The sequence below is a fragment of the Cydia splendana genome, chromosome 17 (genome assembly GCF_910591565.1).
Source record: "Cydia splendana chromosome 17, ilCydSple1.2, whole genome shotgun sequence".
NCBI classification, from domain to species: domain Eukaryota; kingdom Metazoa; phylum Arthropoda; class Insecta; order Lepidoptera; family Tortricidae; genus Cydia; species Cydia splendana.
Window position 1 is genome coordinate 740,725 of NC_085976.1, and position 23,178 is coordinate 763,902.

Consider the following 23,178-nt stretch of genomic DNA (forward strand, 5'->3'; position numbering starts at 1 on the left):
TTTCACTTTGTATAACGGTAACGGAAGGAAATAATCGCAAAATGTATGAGAGATTTCGGACATTGAGCTCGTGATTTTGACTAGAAATAATCTAAAGAAATCCAAAAATAATTAAGCAAGTCATCATCATCATCATCATTTCAGCCTATATACGTCCCACTGCTGGGCACAGGCCTCCTCTCATGCGCGAGAGGGTTTGGGCTATAGTCCCCACGCTAGCCCAATGCGGATTGGGGACTTCACATACACCTTTGAATTTCTTTGCAGATGTATGCAGGTTTCCTCACGATGTTTTCCTTCACCGAAAAGCTAGTGGTAAACATCAAATGATATTTCGTACATAAGTTCCGAAAAACTCATTGGTACGAGCCAGGATTTGAACCCGCGACCTCCGGATTGAAAGTCGGATGTCATATCCACTCGGCCACAACCGCTCTTAAGCAAGTGTATTTAAGTAATTAATGAAGTAATTTTAATTTGCAAGGTTTGTTGCTGTTCTAAAACCGATAATATGTCACGAAAAGCAAATAATAACTCTTACGAAAAAGGCAGTTCAATACCCTTTACCGCAGCGAATCGATTAAAAGCCTAACGTTAACGCCATAAACCAAAAAATACTTTACCCGTTGATAATAAGGACGAATTTAAATTGCGGTGTTCCGAGACATTTATTTCAGTCCAAAACATTCCTGCCGCATACCAACGACATTCCACGTCTTATGTCGCTTTTTATTTTTATACCATCTTCTGAATACTCGCTGTTTCCGAAAAAGCCAATGTTACCAGTATTTTCCGGTAAGTTCCGGTTATTTTCATGTAAATGTGTGGTTGGTTACGCCCAACGTGTAAGCTCTTTGAAGCAATTTGTGGAAGCAAGTGCAGCTCTCGACGCTTGTGGGTTAAATATTAAGCTTCGTTATTGTTTACGTATGTGGAGTATAAACTGGGGCCTGGGGCTTTACCGGCTGGCTTAAGGCAGACGACAATCTTGTATCAAACTTGAAACTGAAACTTGGTACAAGTATAAAATTAAGACAGGTTCCGTCAGACCTATAGAAATACCAAAATACTTAGGTATAGGACTTTCGCGTTTTAAACACATACTTACTTAATGGCGCAGGCGAGTACACGCCAGTTGTCTCGATCCTGTGCCATCTCCCGCCAGTTATCGGCATGGAGATCGCGCAAGTCCGCTTCAACCGCATCGCCCCAGCGATACCTGGGACACATATTAAAAGTATATATATAACCGGGTCTATTGCGAATTTATTTCGTTCCTACGTTTCTCCGCAGGACCACGGCCACTGTAAGTTTTGTCCTGCGTCGAAACGCCGGAAATAAAGGTAAATAGTGCCATTCACGATGACGCGCAGATTTGTCAAAACCCACAGTTTACTGTGGGCCCGATTCGGATTTTGAAATAGACATCTATTAGACATCTTTTAGACATCACCAAGATACGATAACGATATGTTTAAGATCTAACCTGTCAAATTTGACATTTGCGCGATTCTGGAGATAATGTTGAACGATTTCCACAGAACATGACTTAGAGATCCAATTCACATCTAATAGATATCTTACTCTATCTAACGTAAAAGTGACATTGGTTGCCCGAATTGCGCTGCAAAAGAGAACTCGTTGATATCTAAACTATAACGTATCTAGAATGGATCTAGTACGTGTCGTCTCTTGTGAATATCTTGAAGTTCGAATACGGTAGTGTAATAGCATGACAATACGAACCAAAGCACGCGTCTTCGTGAATGAATAGATCTATAACAAAATAAATTCGCGATAGACCAAGTTATATAGTTAAATAGTTTTAATATGTATCAAAATAATTGTTAATAACTTTAGGTCACGAAAAGATTCGCGAAACTATCGACTTCTTGTATCTATGGAAGTGACCACAACCTTACTTGTCTTATCCAAAAAAACGTCACACACACGCCATTAACATATTTGGCATAAGCTGTTTATATAAGTACTTAAATCTTACTTGCAGCGCGATTCGGGAAATGAATTAGAGATTAACTAGATACGATATAGTAAAGATTATCTTTACTATTTCATATCTAGTGAATCTCTAATTCATTTACCGAATCCCGGCACCAGCCGCCGGTATCGTCTTGGGTCGTCCCATTCGTTTTTCGTCAAGTTCTTAAATTAGTCCTATTCTGCTTTCGTCACTCATTCTACGTTCGTCACAATCGTCGGTGGCTTTCAATGTAGAATGAGTGACGAAAGCAGAATAGGACTAATTTAAGAACTTGACGAAAAACGAATGGGACGACCCAAGACGATACCCAGCCGCCATAAGGTACCTGTTGCCGTGGAACGTCACATATCTTTACTATTTCATATCTAGTGAATCTCTAATTCATTTCCCGAATCGAGCCGTTGAACATTTAAGTACAATATAGTCAATATATAATTAAGTAGTATTATAAGGTTTTAGGAATAAAATAAAGATAAATAATATGTCTACTATAGCTCATAAAACATTTTATAAAATGTGCGGTTACAAATAAAAATACAAACTAATGAAAGTTCAAAATTTTAATAAACAGGTTTTCATATTAAATTACATCTCCCAAATTGCCTCTGTAGTTTCAATTTGTTTCAAATTAATAATTATTTTCATGCTTTAATGCTTATAATTGTGTTTAATTTCAATCAACCCGACCCGAACGAGGAGTCTAAAACATTCGGAGGCTTGTACCTGTTGTCAGTACCCGCATTTCTCATCAACAAACTCAGTTGCTCTCGCAAGTCCCTCGCCATCAGTATGGTCTCGTACGACATCGATCGTTTCATCTTCATAGCGGTTGTGAGTGTGGTTGGTCTAAGGAGCTTCAGCTGCGGCAGGGCTATCTGTCTGTCGGACTGTTCCACCAAGCTAGCTGTGTATGAAACTAGACACTTAATCCCATAGATAATAACTGCGAGGAATATGGAGAACCCGGTCATTATGCAATTCTTCTCTGTACAGATCATTATAAGCTCTCGTTCATTCTGATCTATATGTTTACATAGTCTTAACATAATAATATTTTGAATCGGACTATACACGCCAATATATAAAATTATAGCAAAATAAACAGCGATTACTACAGCAACGTTTGCTTTATATTTTTCAGTCTTCTCGTTAATATAGTCGGTGATTTTACGTTGGTCGTAGGCGGGGTTCAGCATGACGAGAACTATTACCATTTGGATGAAGAGCAGGGCTGCAGCGACCACGCAGTGGGCGTCCATCTTGCTAGGTGAAACTTTTGGTACAATTGGTTGAATTGGTTGTTGATATTAGATGCATTTTATTTACAATTTTTCACACGTAATTTCGTTTGTGTAGGCATCTTGACAGATGACATAATGTAGTTTTCTGAACTTTATGGCGAATTGATTGACATATTTTTGACATGTGATAGAAACGTGGACAAAGTTTTTATACGTTTATTTTCTATCTAAGGCCAGTTTACAATCTAAGGCCAATTGGATCAAATATTCATGCTGGATTTTTGTATCTTGCTAAAAGCTGGTAGTTCACATGACTGTATTTGACAAATAATCGCGTTGCATCTCTTTCCTTTGACGTACAAAACAAAAAGGATGCAACACGAATATTTACCAAATATAGCCTCTTGAAGTGCTCTTACCCTATCTAACTTTATCTCTGTCTCCGTGTTATAATCAAACAATAAGAGATACATTATTAGAGAATAACACAAGAGATAACAAGTATATGTGGTATACGTTTAACTATATCTAACTATACATAGACAGACAGCAGCCACATTCACGGTGAGTTACCCACGCAAGCACGCGGATGATACGCATTCTTATCACTTCGTGCGTGGTAAAATTTGCGCTTTTCGTCTGTGTATCTTTGTCTGCTAATAGTACACATAAAGGGTTTATTTAACACAGCTATGAATTAGAAAATAAAACACGGAAATATACTTCAAAATCAACTTTAATCATATTGGATCGTAAATGGTATAATTAATCACATTTTGGACATTGGAATGAAGGGTAGTATAAGACTGTTTTCCGGACTGAAGTATGGCGTGTCTGCACATCATTTCAAACTCCATCATCCTAGAGAGCATCACTAACAATTGCGTCAATTTCAAAATCAGAACCAAAAGGAATACAGTAGAAGAAAATGTAGTGTAACACTTTAATAAATTCACCATTTCAAAGTCTTTCACCAATGCACTGTCATTAACTTTGAATACTATGTTCGTAAATTTTATATTCTCCCAAATAAACTCCAAGCAGGACATAGCGGCCAAGCCAGAAACGATTACTGGTACAGTAATTTCCTTCTTAAGCAAATCATACCAGATATTCCTTACAAACTCAGTCTGTCTGACAGGCTTCAAGAGGGCCATGACCATTAAAATTTCTAGAACCAACATGAAACTAACTATCATAGTAAATGGGTTAATCATTTGACTTCACTAAAGCAGATGTAGGCGTGAAAGTTTCTTCTTGACTTAAGTGACTTGACTCATCAAAATCCGTTATTGCCCTTGGATATCTTATAACATGTTTGTCACTTTCATCCAGAGCTTCTAGTGACGAAGAATCTTCTAAATTATATTTAACTTCCTTGGTGCCCGAAAAGAAATTTGTGTATTCCGTCTGATATGTCATAGAGACGTCCACCAAATCACAATTTTCCATAGATTTTGAGAATTCGTATAGCTTTGCAGAAAACTGTACGTAATCCAGCAGTCTTATAAACACTAAAACTAAAAAGAATGAGAACGCTCCAAGCCAAAAGTTCCGTTTTGCGTTGCTGATTTCGATAAAATGAACCAATTTTTCTGTTGCAGTAAAACTCTTAAATACCGACTTGGGTTTGTTTAGATTCGATAATCTCTTCATAGGCTTGAGGATTCCATGCCGTATAATGAATACACTATAAACAGTAACTAGTAAAACAATAACATTTTTGATAACTCGGTTATTCTTGCAGAACGTGATAAGGTTTGATAAATATATTAGGTCAATCACTGGTAGGACCAGGATTAGATTCACTATCATTTGAATTCCATTTACAGCTATTAGATATGTGGTTGGAGTATCCATTAGGTTTATTTTTTCCGTTTCATTTTGTTCAACTGACAGTGACAATACGTTGACGTGGCAAAACCGTTTTTCTAAGCTTTTTTCACTCGTCTTCGATAGAGTTCAGATCGCATTACGCGATGCAGAGTGCGTACTTCTCTGATTGAATTCGTTATCAACCCGCAACGTATCGAACGGAACGTCTAACAAGATGCCTATTTACGCCGTCGATATCTCGCTGTGAAACAAAATAACGGGCTAGTACGTGGCATTCATTTTGTCATGGCACATTATGTTGCTTGCCTCGCCTGCTTCGCTACGCACGACACCCGCGTTGTTTCCTAAAATTAAAAGGACTTATGTTGCTATCGAATCCACATGCAGATAAGTCGTTTAGGTTGAAAGTTTCGCTTGAATGCGACGTGCCGTGGGTGTAATCGAAAGGGGGATATCTTGAGTCTCGCTTGCACCAAGCGCACGTGGCTTCCGCCGGCAGGCTCTATTCACAACCGACTGCCTTTGCGCGTGAAGCTGACGGTCCAGTATAAAAGTCCCATTCCATTATACATAGGCGGTTAGGTGTATCTAAGGGTCAATTTACGTTAGTTATGAACACAGTTGGGTAGAAGTTTTGTGAATGGCCATTCAGGTGTAAGCGCCCTCCCAACAACAGTAGCTATGTCGACTTATCAATTATGCTGAACTGTTGACTTTGCGAACACCAATATTTTCGACGCTTGCTGCATGCGATCCCAAGGAAGCCTGATGGTTTTAGATTTAATCTTTTAATTAATGAGTGTTTGGACGTAGTTGGGCTCTTGGACAGGTAAATAGAGTGTTTAGTAGAATGATGTTTACGGTAATCCTTCAGAAATAGGACGGGGCATTATTAAGTTAAGTAAACGAATATTAAAAGGATCATTACTCAGTATATTGACTTGACTAAACTGTGAGAGAATTTATAAGGGCATACAAACCGAGAGTTCGAATCCTGGTTCGTACATGTTTCTGGAAACTTTTACGAACAACAAACTAAAACTGACTATTGGCTCAAAAATAACCAATCATGTGTTGTGCCGCAAGCGACTCAACTACACAGCGAGCAGTTTGACAAAGTTAAATAACCATTGTAATGCCGTGCATGAGGTTTGACATAAATGAATTATATTTTAAGCAATCAAAACTTTAATTGATGAAACATTTTTTTTTTAATTTGTGGGAAATTGTATTCTGGTAATTTAAAGCTGCGGGCGAAGTATATTTATCGCTTTCCCGCTTTAAATTCAGACGTAGTCCCTTGAGAGTTATTTTAAGCGGGTTTTACAGTAGTGCTTGCCAAACGAACTAAGATTAAAAAACGGCCAAGTGTGAGTCTGATTCGCGCACGAAGGGTTCCGTACAATTACGCAAAAAACGGCTAAAAAATCACGTTTGTTGTAAGGGAGCCCCACATTTTTTTTATTCTGTTTCTAGTATTTGTTGTTGTAGAAGCAACAGAAATACATCATCTGTGATAATTTCAACTATAGCTATTACGGTTCATGAGATACAGCCTGGCAGACACACGGACGGGACGGACAGACAAACAGACAGACGGACATTGGACAATGGAGTCTTAGTAATAGGGTCCCGTTTTTACCCTTTGGGTAAGGAACCCTAAAAAGCACGTTTATAAGACAAAATCGCCTAATATTCAATGTCTTTTTATAACAACAAATGAAACTCGTGGCTGTGGATTAAGGCTGAGACTACTTTTGGTATAATATCAAAATGTAGGCAGATTTAAGGCGAAGTTTTACGAAAGTAGGTCAAATAATATACCCGATGTTTATCAAACTTGTAACAATGTGCCAACATAAACTGGCTCGGGGATCTGATAAGTTTTGTGATACAAATAGAGTTGTTTCTTTTCCATGATTTTTATAGGCTTGTGTTAGGCTTTAAGTTCTTTATTTAACCTTTCATATGTGTGTAATGATCAAAAATCTTGGGGTCAAACTTCAGTCATGTTATATACCTATTTACATCTGAAAAAATCTCTCTAAAAAACTGCCCAAAAAATTCGGTTGGATTCTAATCGGCGTTTATTTTGCAACTTGGGGTGAATGATTTTAATTATATTTTATTTATTGTCATATATTTTATAAATATAGTACCTACACATAAAGTTTTAAAGGTATTGCTTGAGTATCGCGGGCTTAAAGGCGTATGCATATTACTATTTCAAGTTGATATACGTGTTGCACTCAAAACGTCGATCACTGCTTATCATCTTATCAAGTTATCAGACACAGACAAAGAGGTTAACATTATTATTGCAGAACTTCATATTTCTAGTAACCTAAGTCATTTCAAATTGTATTTTTGTTTATTTAGTTTTTTTTTTTATTATAGCAAATTAATTAAAATTTACCGGCCTTCTTTTTCCAACTACAATACGAAATATACAAAAGCCGCTTACCGACAAGAGTAAAAGCCTCGTAAAGCCAAATGAGTTCTCAGAGCCCCCCTTATAAATATGATTAGAAGAAACCAAAACCGCATTTGTTATACAGCCTGTATAATACAGGGTGCGTGGAAATAGCTCCTCTGAGTCACGTAGCCGAGATAATGACGTCACGGCGGAGTTAGGCCGGAGTTTTGGGGCACATGTGGATTCTTGAAAGTGTGTACATGTGCCAGAAAAAGTGAATTTTATCCTTTTCTCGAAAAGTTAGGAAATTTGGGGCATTTTAATAATAACAATGACTAATTAATATTTATGATTTTATGTAAAAATGTGTAGCTAAATACAAACTTTATTTTAAAATGTTTAAGCTGTTTTGTACTTACACAATTTATGTAAACAGCTCTAAAATAATATAACCATATATTTATTAAAAACTATACTAAACTAAAATTTTATAGTATTTTCGGTGCAGCGGAGTGGACGTGTTAACGGAAATTCCGTTAATATAAACAATTTCAACCCTAATGATTAATTAGCGTTAATTACGTTAATATTAACCTTAATTTACCATTTCAGTTGAAATTATCTATACCAATTCCGTTATCACCACACCGCTGCACCAAAAATCCTATAAAATTTACGATGTCTGGCTATAAGATAAGCAAATGATTGATTAATGATTAAATCGTTGTTTCAGGTAAGTTCGAGTCGCTCTGCTACCCATGTCCACGTGGTGGGTCATTCAGTGATTAAGTTCGTAATCGCTTTCTCGTTCCCTTAATTAAAAATTAAGTGCCGTGGATTTAAACCACCTACACATTCTCTTAAACCTTAACCTTAACCTTTTTTAGCACGACAAAATGTGGTATTTACTAGTGAATAGAATCAGGCGTTACTTTGCGGAAATCCATACTAATTAAAACCAAAATATTACTTTGCTAATCCGCGAAAAGATAACGTGCTAGTCAATCAGTGCTAACCCGTTATACTTACTTGCGTATTTTTACATGCAATTAATATTCCCACCCTCCCACCGCAAAAATAAATACGCAAATAAATATAACAAACCACCACCAAAAGAATAAACCTCGACACGTGTTTCGCCGAGTTGTTGACGGTCTGACGCCCGGCAACGGAATGACCTGTCTAGAATGGTCGGCCATATTTATACCTTGACCACTCCCCCTACCGTGCAAGTGTGAGTGAGATGGAAAAATTCGTAATAACGGCGATGACGCAACATTCAATTGTTCGTTAAGAATCATGCCCCTATTGTTGTACCTAATTATTTCCAGTTGTTCCAGAACACCCAAACGCAATCCCTTTTCGCAAACATGTAAAATATCAAAAGAATGATTCTCAGATAAAGTGTGACCTGTATCTAATAAGTGCTTTGCAAAATTGGACTTCTCTGGATGGTTATGTCTATATGACGCAACATGCTCTTTATACCTAGTAGTGAAACTACGGCCCGTTTGCCCCACATACACTTTATTGCAATCGTCACAGGTAAGCTTATAAACTCCAGACTTTTTCCCATTCTCGATCTTATCTTTGCCATTGCAAAGCTTCGAGTGCAAAGTATTATTTGTCTTAAAGGCCACAGGAATGTCGTTAGACTTCAAAATTTTGTAAATTGCATCAGACAACTTGCCAACATAAGTTATGCTCGCTTTATATTTCTTAATCGGTTCAGAGGATCGTGCCGCATACAACATAGTGTTGACCATACTATTCCGCTTTTTCCTGATGATACCATCCACAACAGACTTATCGTAACCATTCGAAACTGCTAAGTGATAAATATTATTTAATTCAATCTGATAGTGTTCATCAGAAAGAGGCACAGTCAACATTCTATGCACATAACAATGAAAAGCAGCCAACTTATGCTGCCACGGATGCGTGGAAGAAGCCGGGATAACTGTATCGGTATGTGTAGGCTTACGGTAAATTTTGAACTGATGCCTGTTGTTTACTTTAGTGATTGTTAAATCTAGAAAATTCAATGAGTTGTCTTGCTCTAGTTCCTTTTTAAACTTAATTTTTGGATGCTTACCATTAATTTCAGCAATAAATGCATCCAGCAGGCCCATACTACCCGTCCAACAAATAATCAAATCATCCACGTATCTAAAATAGTATAATATATTATTGTTGCCCGCAATATGCTGGTTCTCAAAATGGTCCATAAAAATATCAGCCATTAAAGGACTTAGTGGTGAACCCATAGCCAAACCATCACTTTGCAAATAATACTGTCCCCCAAATCTGAAATAATTTTGTTTCATACAAATCGCTGTTAGATCTATCAATTCATCTACTTCCCCTGGATGTAAACGTTGCCTTTCAAAAAGACCCTTAATAATCTCCAAAGTCTCTCCATATGGCACATTTGTAAACAAACTGTCTACATCCAATGAAAGAAGAACAGCATTATCTGGTATGTTAATGTCCTGGATCTTTTCTATTAACTGCAAGCTATTTTTCAAGCAATATTTCGGCTGGAACTGGGACTTGTCTCTTATAATGAAATTCAACCTTTTTGCCAGATTATAAGTTGGCGCACCCAAATATGAGACCACTGGACGAACTGGGATATTATCCTTATGAATTTTGGGAAGTCCATAAAGAATAGGAGCTCGTGGATTCATAGGCACAACCATACTCTTCTGATGTTCGGTTTCAAAAACAAATGAAGAATTCTTAACTGCTTGTCTAAGATCTTTCTGGAACCCTGGAGTTGGGTCTCTTTGCAATCTCGAAAATCCGTCACCTTGAATAAGGTCTAGTACTTTCTGATTATACTGTCCCTTCTCCATAATCACAATGCAGTTGCCTTTATCTGCCTTTGAAACCACCAAATCACTGTCTTGCACTTTCTGTTGTATAGAACTTAGCAGCAAAACATCAGAATCAACACACGCACTCTGTGCTGGACTAGTACTCTTGATAACATTAGCCACCATGGTCTTTGTATCTACATCACCACGGCCCCGCACTATTGCAACCTCAGAATCCACTGCCAAATTTTCTAATGTTCTATGAGTAATTTTTGTCTGGAAATTATACTTCAAACCTTTATCTAAAAGCCCAATTTCATTTTCTGAGAACTCCACATTAGTTAAATTCTTGACTCGAGGATGGAAAACATGGTGAGTTGTTACTTGCACATCCCTTCTCCTTAAAAATGAACCAGAACTCGACTCTGTTAACCTATGCAATTTGTTAAGCTGGGTAGTATACATCTGGTGTGCAAGTTCAGAAGCAAAGTATCTCGCCTTCTGGTCCAGAATATCGAATTCGAGATTATGCAACTTAAATGAAAGTTCTGAATATAACACCTTAAGATGCAATTTCAAATTATCCCTTACTGAAAACCAGTGGCGAGATTCTTCGTTCAACCATATTTTCTAAGCCCTATTAATAGCCAATTAAGCAGCCCTGGAAGTACTACTACAGCGGAAATGGATGTAATTAGGAACAACATTCAAACGCTTGCACTGTTGGTTAAACCAAACATTCTGGACAGCTGCACGATGTTGTTTGGTTAGTTTGACATAAAGTCGTGCCTGTTCGGCCACGCAAGCCGTTTTCAAATAGTGAATAGAATCAGGCGTTACTTTGCGGAAATCCATACTAATTAAAACCAAAATATTACTTTGCTAATCCGCGAAAAGATAACGTGCTAGTCAATCAGTGCTAACCCGTTATACTTACTTGCGTATTTTTACATGCAATTAATATTCCCACCCTCCCACCGCAAAAATAAATACGCAAATAAATATAACAAACCACCACCAAAAGAATAAACCTCGACACGTGTTTCGCCTCTCTACGAGGCATCCTCAGGAGCCTCCTCCTGTTTTAATTAGTATGGATTTCCGCAAAGTAACGCCTGATTCTATTCACTATTTGAAAACGGCTTGCGTGGCCGAACAGGCACGACTTTATGTCAAACTAACCAAACAACATCGTGCAGCTGTCCAGAATGTTTGGTTTAACCAACAGTGCAAGCGTTTGAATGTTGTTCCTAATTACATCCATTTCCGCTGTAGTAGTACTTCCAGGGCTGCTAAATTGGCTATTAATAGGGCTCAGAAAATATGGTTGAACGAAGAATCTCGCCACTGGTTTTCAGTAAGGGATAATTTGAAATTGCATCTTAAGGTGTTATATTCAGAACTTTCATTTAAGTTGCATAATCTCGAATTCGATATTCTGGACCAGAAGGCGAGATACTTTGCTTCTGAACTTGCACACCAGATGTATACTACCCAGCTTAACAAATTGCATAGGTTAACAGAGTCGAGTTCTGGTTCATTTTTAAGGAGAAGGGATGTGCAAGTAACAACTCACCATGTTTTCCATCCTCGAGTCAAGAATTTAACTAATGTGGAGTTCTCAGAAAATGAAATTGGGCTTTTAGATAAAGGTTTGAAGTATAATTTCCAGACAAAAATTACTCATAGAACATTAGAAAATTTGGCAGTGGATTCTGAGGTTGCAATAGTGCGGGGCCGTGGTGATGTAGATACAAAGACCATGGTGGCTAATGTTATCAAGAGTACTAGTCCAGCATAGAGTGCGTGTGTTGATTCTGATGTTTTGCTGCTAAGTTCTATACAACAGAAAGTGCAAGACAGTGATTTGGTGGTTTCAAAGGCAGATAAAGGCAACTGCATTGTGATTATGGAGAAGGGACAGTATAATCAGAAAGTACTAGACCTTATTCAAGGTGACGGATTTTCTAGATTGCAAAGAGACCCAACTCCAGGGTTCCAGAAAGATCTTAGACAAGCAGTTAAGAATTCTTCATTTGTTTTTGAAACCGAACATCAGAAGAGTATGGTTGTGCCTATGAATCCACGAGCTCCTATTCTTTATGGACTTCCCAAAATTCATAAGGATAATATCCCAGTTCGTCCAGTGGTCTCATATTTGGGTGCGCCAACTTATAATCTGGCAAAAAGGTTGAATTTCATTATAAGAGACAAGTCCCAGTTCCAGCCGAAATATTGCTTGAAAAATAGCTTGCAGTTAATAGAAAAGATCCAGGACATTAACATACCAGATAATGCTGTTCTTCTTTCATTGGATGTAGACAGTTTGTTTACAAATGTGCCATATGGAGAGACTTTGGAGATTATTAAGGGTCTTTTTGAAAGGCAACGTTTACATCCAGGGGAAGTAGATGAATTGATAGATCTAACAGCGATTTGTATGAAACAAAATTATTTCAGATTTGGGGGACAGAATTATTTGCAAAGTGATGGTTTGGCTATGGGTTCACCACTAAGTCCTTTAATGGCTGATATTTTTATGGACCATTTTGAGAACCAGCATATTGCGGGCAACAATAATATATTATACTATTTTAGATACGTGGATGATTTGATTATTTGTTGGACGGGTAGTATGGGCCTGCTGGATGCATTTATTGCTGAAATTAATGGTAAGCATCCAAAAATTAAGTTTAAAAAGGAACTAGAGCAAGACAACTCATTGAATTTTCTAGATTTAACAATCACTAAAGTAAACAACAGGCATCAGTTCAAAATTTACCGTAAGCCTACACATACCGATACAGTTATCCCGGCTTCTTCCACGCATCCGTGGCAGCATAAGTTGGCTGCTTTTCATTGTTATGTGCATAGAATGTTGACTGTGCCTCTTTCTGATGAACACTATCAGATTGAATTAAATAATATTTATCACTTAGCAGTTTCGAATGGTTACGATAAGTCTGTTGTGGATGGTATCATCAGGAAAAAGCGGAATAGTATGGTCAACACTATGTTGTATGCGGCACGATCCTCTGAACCGATTAAGAAATATAAAGCGAGCATAACTTATGTTGGCAAGTTGTCTGATGCAATTTACAAAATTTTGAAGTCTAACGACATTCCTGTGGCCTTTAAGACAAATAATACTTTGCACTCGAAGCTTTGCAATGGCAAAGATAAGATCGAGAATGGGAAAAAGTCTGGAGTTTATAAGCTTACCTGTGACGATTGCAATAAAGTGTATGTGGGGCAAACGGGCCGTAGTTTCACTACTAGGTATAAAGAGCATGTTGCGTCATATAGACATAACCATCCAGAGAAGTCCAATTTTGCAAAGCACTTATTAGATACAGGTCACACTTTATCTGAGAATCATTCTTTTGATATTTTACATGTTTGCGAAAAGGGATTGCGTTTGGGTGTTCTGGAACAACTGGAAATAATTAGGTACAACAATAGGGGCATGATTCTTAACGAACAATTGAATGTTGCGTCATCGCCGTTATTACGAATTTTTCCATCTCACTCACACTTGCACGGTAGGGGGAGTGGTCAAGGTATAAATATGGCCGACCATTCTAGACAGGTCATTCCGTTGCCGGGCGTCAGACCGTCAACAACTCGGCGAAACACGTGTCGAGGTTTATTCTTTTGGTGGTGGTTTGTTATATTTATTTGCGTATTTATTTTTGCGGTGGGAGGGTGGGAATATTAATTGCATGTAAAAATACGCAAGTAAGTATAACGGGTTAGCACTGATTGACTAGCACGTTATCTTTTCGCGGATTAGCAAAGTAATATTTTGGTTTTAAGTGGTATTTACTGCCCACAAGGTATTATTTCAGAATCCCGAGTATCTAAAATAGAATGTCCTATTTTTAGGGCACTTGGTTATATTTTATAATACTTAAAACATAAAACATATTAGGCCTTATAAAGATCCTTACATATTTATTACACCTTTAGAGTTCTAAAATTACAACCCTTATGTTAGCTAGATAAAAGCTATGATTAAAATTTTCAAGATTAATACTGAAAGGAGGCTTAATTTCGTATAAATAATTTTGAAAATTACTTCCAAAGTTTCGAAGACGACTAAACATGATATAATAGACAAACGAGCAGACGAATTATCTAATGGTAAGCAATTACCATCGCCCTTGGATACCTGCAACACCAGAGGAGTTTGAAGTGCGTTACCAGCCTTTAAGATGGGAGTAAGCTCTTTTCTTGAAGGTTTAAAGGTCATATCAGTCTAAATATCGTTGGAAATACCGCGGGAAACAGGTCATTCCACAGTTCTTATAGCTGTGCGAGACTGGGAATAAATTCAAAGCTTATTTTTATGTGATTCCGTGACACGAAATAATTTTAAAGCTTATTTTTACGCGATTCCGAGACAGGAAATAATTTTAAAGCTTATTTTTACGCTTATTTTTATGGATTAGATATTAATTATGTCAGTGTCAAAAGTTACGGTTTTTACACGTCACTTTTGACACTGACATATCTAATACATATCGTATCTTGAGGTATCTTAAAGTTCGAATCGGGCCGTAAGTCCCGTTCCAGTAAATAACGGGTAAAAAAACTGTTTACAAAACATAAGACAGAAATAGAGCCAGCTATGAGTCGACATGTAGATGAATAGGGCGCTATCGATCCGTCTAGCAAAAGTGAAAGCGCGTGGGTTCAGGCGTCGTTCAGGCTCTAAATATATCTTTATTTGGTCTCTTGGTGCATGTTGCGAACATCAATACGAGTTTTGAACTCCATTTTAGACTTTGAGTAGGAACTCTTATATCTGGTAATTAAATTTTTAGAAATGTAAATAAATGTTTAGATAAAATTATAATTTCGACGTTTCGTGCAGTAATGCAGTCTGCAGCGTGATGAAGCAGTAATGCAACGAGACGTTACTGCCGACTGCATTCCTGCCGCAGATGTCAAGATGGATGTTTCTGCACGAATTTTTGTTATTTGCGGCAGCAGCGCGCTGCAACACTCCAGCAGTAACGCTGGGTGATTCTGATCGATTCGGTACCTTTAAGAACAACCCTTAGCCTATCACGAACCTAAGGTGTCTTATCTATTACTAAGAAAGATTAGGTAATTGACATCCAAAAATGTAAGGCAGATTCTAAAAATGTTGGTATAAACAACCAAAATTAAACTTTAAGTGAACGCATGAAGGTAACTTTTACAATGCACGCTATGACATTTCTACACGATATTATGGGCACGAGAACTCTCGTCGCCTTTAAGGGTCCTTAGCGTTCAAGGGGTTAAAATCGGTAGTCAAAGAGCACTCTTAATTCATTAATCCATGCTCGCGCAAAATCAGTTATACGGGCTGCCTTTCCACTGAGCGGAGATGAGAGGAGACATGTTGGAATCCACCAATAGCATATATAACCCTCTCATCTCCGACGACGACACATCTCTGGCGACTTTTCATTCACAATCACGCGAAATGTGCAAATAACATGTACTTAATTAAATAACCTAAACCCGAAGTATTTGTGCGGGTTAAACTGCCACTCTGAGAACTTTTCCAAAAATACTTCAGAGCATTCTAAAAATGCTTTGTACAAACATGGAATAACGAGTAGTGATGAGCCGTTACGAGAAATGCCGGAGTATTCTGGGAAATATTGCCTTGGGGTGTCACAGGTAATTATTTTACACGTTGGCGGCCAACATACTACACCTACAGTATTGCTCCCATGCCTAATATTTAGAAATTTAAGTGAGCTTTTGATCCCCACCGGTGATGCTCCTGGCCACACCAGATGACAGCCAACGTGTTAAAGCTTTTCGAAAACTGTATTGCTATAGTACAAAAGGCTGACTAGTTAATCTTTGAATCAAAGAGAAACTTCGTACAGTCAGCATCAAAAGCAGCGGATCAAACTACGCGTCAAAAGTAGTTCTCTTTTGACGCGTAGTTTGATTCTCTAATAGCTTGACTAATAGAGATACGTCATGTAGAAAAATTCGACTGTAGCATATATTTTTGAACGCGAACTGTACAGATTTATCTCTATTTGGAGAAGTATTCCAGGGTGGCAGATACTTTTGGCGCGTTGTTTCATACAGTACTATTGATGCTGACCGTACCTCTAGATTGGACTGATGCAAGATCGTAGAGTTTGATAACCTTTCGAAGTTTTATGGGATGATTTTAAGTAGACCCCATTACACCTAAACTATCTTATCTTATAACTTATTTATTTAGTTTTAGAATTATCTGTAGGTAACTTTGGTTTCCCTTTTTATCTGATGGGATATAGAAATATTGGAAAATGTAATTCTATTAGAGCTGAAATTAAAATACCCTTCAGTTTTCTATAAAAGCATCAAATGATCACCGATCACCTGTCATAGAAAACGAAGTGTCGGTAGCCTCGAACCGGACCCGGCTCGTTCTAGAGTGAGAAATTCTTTGTTAATCAAATTAATTATCTTGATCAATTAGGAACATGCTTCCAAGTCCAAATAAACATACTGGCAATATTGCACACAATATTGCCGGCGATGGCAGTGCGTCACATCCCTAGTTACGAGACTGAACGTGATATTGCGCGGTTCTGGCCGTACTACTATTTGAATATAAATGAACTTCTCAAAACGCGCATACATTTTTATATCTTCAATCCTCTTATTACAATAGCTCACTTGTTTTGTCTACCTACAGGGGTTTTTGGACTTTATATGAATGCGTTTAAGGTTTATTATTCTGTTTTCTTTGAGATTTGAATACGTCTCAAATCTCTATGAGGGTGAAAGTTATTGGCCAAGAATTTCAGAATGATGATAGCCTTAATTTTTTACTATCCTACGCCTACATAGTACTAGGTAAAACCTTCAACCCCATTTCTCTTCCTTAGGGACTTAATTTAAAAAAATATTTATTAAGAAAACCTCCTTTTCCCTAACGTTACCTTTGAAGGTAGTTTAAAGGTAGTAGGATTATTTATTACTTATTATGTATTTCCGGACCGATACTACCTTCAAACCTTCAAGAAAAAAACGTAATTACCCCATCTTAAATACCGGCAATGCACTTGTAACAGTTGTAACATGGTGTTTCAGATGTCATGGGCGACGGCGGCGGTAATTGTATTCCATCAGGCTAGGCGATTCGTCTGCTGGTTTGCCTCTTATACAGTATCATAAAAAACTTTAAATTAATACGAAAGACCGATCGCATTTTAAGCCAACTTACTTACTATCAAAAAGTTACGTATTTTGGTTATTTTTAACCACTTTGTTCATACTTGAGCCTTAGTAAGTAGGTAATACTTACTCCTATATTTAAACTTTCGTAATTGACATTTTCTTGTAAAACCAACTCTATTGCTCACGCAATAAGTTTCCTTTTTAAACGTAGAGATTGAGTTAAATGACAAAGATCAGAGTTGTCGGGTTTGAAACTTAAGGCGCGGAACTGCTAGTTCTCAGTTGGTTGTTACCTTAACTAAAACTAACAACTGACAATCGGTATCTGTTCTGAAATCTCTACAAAACTCTAACGTCAGTTACTATAGACATACTCATAAGGTAACTAGGTATAGGTCCATAATAATACAAGTAGATTTTACAAATGGTTGCCCTTGCAATCCTTAATAACTTGTTCTAAAATCATTTATCCTAACCGTGTTGTCCTAATGAGTAAGCAAAACAGCCTTAATGCTCAGTAGTATTAATAATAATTTTCCATTATATAATTATTGGCTTAAACTCATTTGTCTCGAACGTTTTTACTATTACTATCAATAATCCTAATAAAAAAACTTTAGGCCTAAAATCACTTGCCATAGACATTTTGCCCTGAGGCCGCGGCTTCCACGAATACGAAATTTTGCCAGAAGGCTAAGTTAGAACTGTGACCCCCAAAAAATATAAAACAAATCAGAAAAGTTTATTATGTTAGGTAAGAACTGCGACCTCCACAGAAACGAACGGTTGCCAGAAAAGTGGGTTAGGTTAGAGCTTTCCAGATCCTAATCTCTTTCGACTGCACTTTTTGGGTCATAAATCTCACTCCTCTTTATGGTGTTATAATTAATCACACTCATTAAATCTTCAAAAGCGCACCAAAAATTCTTTTATACAGGATTTCTATAAAATATGTACATGTTCATTCCCCGTACCTACGTATAATAGGCAAGAAAACAGGGCAAGAGGCGCCCCGAGCTCAAGACGGAAACTTACCTTATGAAAGTTTGCACGACAAATACAAATAAACAGGACTTGCCTTACGCCGGCTTTCATACCAGTTCTTTGTTCGGATCAGTTTATAATAACGTGTGGAACATGCGGTTAAAAATTGAGTTTATATCCGAGTGGTGGCATTTTATAACAGGTTTATTGGGGGAAGAATTTGTATTGAGCAGAATAGTTAAGTTTGTAGTCGAATGTGCCAGTATTAGGAGGTTTATATATGAAAATAATGGAAGGCTGATTGTAGACAGACATTGTATTGAACAATAGTACATTGTAGGAGAGGACGGAAAACCACCAAAAGATGGACGAGTGCGTTTCAACTCGTCAATTCAATGAGGTACAACTTTAGATATTTAGGAATGTTACTAAGAATACAAACATAAATAAATATATAAAAAACAATTGAGTGACCAATAATAAAGACGTATTTAGGTCAGGTATCACGTAAACCAGGGTATAACAATACATTTTGGAAGTTTGATTCCTATAGAAATGAATTGTTACATTCGTGGTAGGAAAGAATGGTCAACGATATATTTCCCCATTCACACACGTCCCCATTTCTGCTTATTTTTATCTCTGAATGCGAATCGTTAAGTTGGCAACTCGCCGCCGACGCATAGATTACGGCACAATGCTTTTGTGTACGAAAAAGCCGTGAAACTATATTTTTGGCTTGTTTGCGTGTGCTAAAATTTTGTGTTTTTTAGGGTTCCGTACCCAAAGGGTAAAAACGGGACCCTATTACTAAGACTCCACTGTCCGTCTGTCCGTCTGTTCGTCTGTCTGTCACCAGGATGTATGTGTGATAGCTAGACAGTTGAAATTTTCACAGATGATGTATTTTTGTTGCCGCTATAACAACAAATACTAAAAAGTACGGAACCCTCGGTGGGCGAGTCCGACTCGCACTTGTCCGGTTTTTATTTTATACCTATGCATAATAAATATGTAAGGTATTTTTTTTAGCTTATTTTTCTTATAAAGAATGCGTCTGTCTGTGTAACCGAAGAAAAAATAATAAGCCGTAGATTATTATGCCTACTTCTATTCATGTGGATTAAAAAAATAACTTTATCATTCTACTTTATACCTACAGACCTACTGTTTACTTACTATTGTACTGCACTTACTACTTATTTGTATTAAAACACCTCACTTGACAAAAATAACACTATTCTTGATATCTTAATAGCACGAACCCACGAAGTAGAAAGTAAACATTACTACATTTAACTCCTACTTTGTCTTATTATTTCGAACCACACTAAAAAGTTATGTATAAAATTTTGTCATTACTAAGCTTTCGTACTTTAGGCCACTCAGTAAACTTCGTGCTCGATAAAACAGATTTTTATTGTATAAAATACCATGAAATTACGAATTCTTAATTTTCAGTCTCCGTTTATTTACTTATGAATCAAATAATAATAATATTATAAAGGCCTTATATTTAAATGTTTAACAACGAAGCCCAAAACGTGTTTCCAACAGAAGCGTGATCTTCAGTTCTAGCTAATTATAAAGCCTCCGGCCGGGCCATGTAAACGTGTTTGGGATAAAGAGGCTCAAGTCACAGGCCTCATACACCATGAGATTAAGGGCTATTTTCGCTTGGCGGGACGGCCATACGACGGTAACGCAAGGATCTTACTCTGTTATTATGCCGTGGCTCGGAGCGCTTTTGTATTTTTACTTAGTTACACAGCCTGGCGTTGCCAGTTTTATTTAAGAAAAGGTAAAACATTCAAATACCGTTTTGGTAAGATGGATTCCACCAAAAACATCTCACATAACATAGGACACATAAACAACACACACATATACACATTGTGTGGACATTTTTAGTACCTTTAGTAGTTTTACTTTAATTTGTTGTAACTAATGTATAATTAAAATATTATACGCGATATAATCCGTTTAAATAGTTTTATTTCATGAGTAACTATCACAGAAAATAAAAAAAAAAACAACAACGGTGCACTCCGGGAGTGCCGACAGAAGTGAAAACTCAATGACTAGTCCAAAATGTCTGCAGCACTATGTATAATTGACACATCCTCCTTTCTATTGAAAAACTTTAGTTCCAAAATTGCTGGTCAGTGAGCTTATGTTTGTAGCGCTAATTGTTTAAAATTCGAATAGAAATTGTAAAGTTACCTTGCAGACCTCGCATCTAAATATATTTGGTCCTGATATTTTGAGTTTTATTCACCAGTACTAGAGTTCACTTTTATTAGCGATTTCATCAAGATGTAGCTTTATTTAATTATATTGGAGTGATATAAAGTTAGAATGTAACTGTGAGATCCTCGTATTTCAGCCCGTACAAGATTAGAACATTGAGCTTTATTGCTTAATATAAAAGTCTAGTTTTAAATAATTGACCTGATTATGATACGTTATGACTAAAGTTCTTTGGTGAATAACATTGTCCGTCACACATAACATAAAGTCACGCAAGGGCCCTGCGCCGCCTACATGAAACAGCAGGCTCAGGCATACATTTTCGCCGTGCGGTAGAAAGAGAGGAGAGACACCTTACGCGTTACGCCTTACGCTGTCTCGAGTTTATCATTTTTTCCCCACCTCAAAAAGTGCTCAGCGCCGCTAAAGAAGTTTTCACTTCAATAAATTCACGCTTCTGACATTTTGGCCCAACATTAATTACTTCATTTGATACAAGTGAATAAATATGGCCGGACACAGCAAAAAGCGGCAAAAACTGGCGAAAACGTCCAGAGCAATGTCCTATTACTAGGGTTACCAGATCTTTTCCATTTTATGGGACAACCACATTTTATTCAACTAATTCTACGGTTTAGCTGTCGTATTTTAGTCAATCGCGCGGCATGTTTGGCAGAGACCTAGGCGAGTGAATTCGCAAAGTTTTCTGTCCCGAATTGGTTTCCTAAAATTTTGAGGGACTGACATAATAAAAGTCCCGAAACATTCGGAATATCTGGTCACCCCATTCCGCCCCACTAGTTATACTATTCTGATAAATGATGTCGGTGATAAACGGTTTGTGAAAACTGTTTGTTTTTGTTCCATTGTTTTTTAGCCGACGTGTCGCTGGCATGAAACACACGTCAAACACATGTGTGGGATCGTGCTAATGACATTAGCATCGAGAATATCGAGATTTCATTAGATATTTTAGGCTTTTAGGATTCCATTCTTGAAAATACTGCATTTATAGACTTACATACTCGTATACTATAAGTACATTCTGATAAAGAATATTTTGAAGATAATACGTTTTGTTTTAGTTACATTTTAATGAATATTAATGTTTGTAAAACACATGTAATCAGTTACATGTATTTCATGCTCAGGCATGAAAATAATTCTTACAAGTTTCATATCACCGTATTTTTCTAAGCTTATGCTGTCCGTCTATCAATCTGTTGCGTTGTCCGTCTTTCTGTCAGCGGGCTCTATCTCAAGAACCGTTATAGTTAGACAGTTGATTTGTATTAATCTTCCAAAAATTTGTGGGCATTTTTTTCCGGATTCTGACTCATAATATTAAATAGGTAATAAAAAAAATCAAAGTGGAATAGCTATTGGTCATTTTAATTGAAGAAAATTATTTTCCGTATCGACAGAGAAATTTCAATATCGACAGAGATATTTTATTGAGAATGGGGATACCCATTTTCCTCCTAAGTATTCGTACATAATTTACCATTTAATATCTACTTTACAAACTTTTCTAAGCAACCGAACAATATCAAGAAAATTAAAAAGAAACTCCATCTGAATTGGTTCAAGAAACGGCGAAGTTTCACAAACTCCTGATGAATTCTCTTTCCGATACCTCAAAGAGACTTAGTAACCAGTGAACAATTTGTTCTTAGTGTTATTTTTACTTTAATATTCATTCCCGTAATAATCTTTATAAACAAGCTTTGAACTTGTATTGCTTTTCAAAAGGTTAATTATTATTCATCAAAATATTATTATAATTTATGTTTTTGTAATCTGTCCTATGTACCTACCTACTCTCATTTTACTGAAAAGATATTGCAGTTTCACTAGCGGCCGTATTCGAACAATGCTTATCAGATATCACAGCGATACTATACCGATCAGTCAGTGTTAAAAGTGACATTTCTTCAACCAAAAACGTCACTTTATCGCTGTGATATCTTATAAGCATTGATCGAATATGGCTGTACGTGTGATTTAATTTGATGTGATGCTTTTTAAATAATGCTTCAAGCTCAAAGCTATCTAAAACAAGGATATTGAAACCGTATTTTTATGTTTAATACAAAACTTAACAAAATTAGAAAATATATTTAAACGGGTCACTTACGTATTTTTAAGTCGAAAATTGCTCGACATGTTTCGCTCCATAACGAGCAGCTTCAACGGGAAACCGAGCAATCGGACGCGGAGAGCTGCATGCAGCCCGCGCTCTGCGTCAATCCACCAACGTATCTCATTTTGACAATATAAAGCAGGTGCGAGCAAGATGCGGCACATGAACCTATATACAAGCGGCTCGATTCGGAAAATGAATTAGATTTCTACTAGACTTCAACAAGTTACGATACGGATAATTTAAAGATATTTGTAAGCTAGATATGTCAAATTTGACGTTTCCGCGATTCTGGAGGTCCT

The 23,178-nt window shown here is 37.1% G+C and overlaps 2 protein-coding genes and 1 long non-coding RNA gene across 3 annotated transcripts in view; 1 reads left to right on the plus strand and 2 right to left on the minus strand.

Moving 5' to 3' along the window:
* Positions 1–23,178, plus strand: part of LOC134798608 (acetylcholine receptor subunit alpha-like 1) — a 350,593-nt gene that overhangs the window by 42,024 nt on the left and 285,391 nt on the right. The window lies entirely within an intron of this gene.
* Positions 644–23,064, minus strand: LOC134798521 (uncharacterized). Its single transcript, XR_010145207.1, has 3 exons — positions 22,871–23,064; positions 1,109–1,219; positions 644–1,011 (listed from the first exon to the last, which is right to left on the minus strand). It is a non-coding gene; the product is annotated as an uncharacterized LOC134798521 (long non-coding RNA).
* Positions 2,548–3,388, minus strand: LOC134798519 (uncharacterized). Its single transcript, XM_063770907.1, has one exon. It carries the CDS (start codon positions 3,259–3,261, stop codon positions 2,680–2,682), a length of 582 nt encoding a protein of 193 aa, XP_063626977.1. The 5' UTR covers positions 3,262–3,388; the 3' UTR covers positions 2,548–2,679.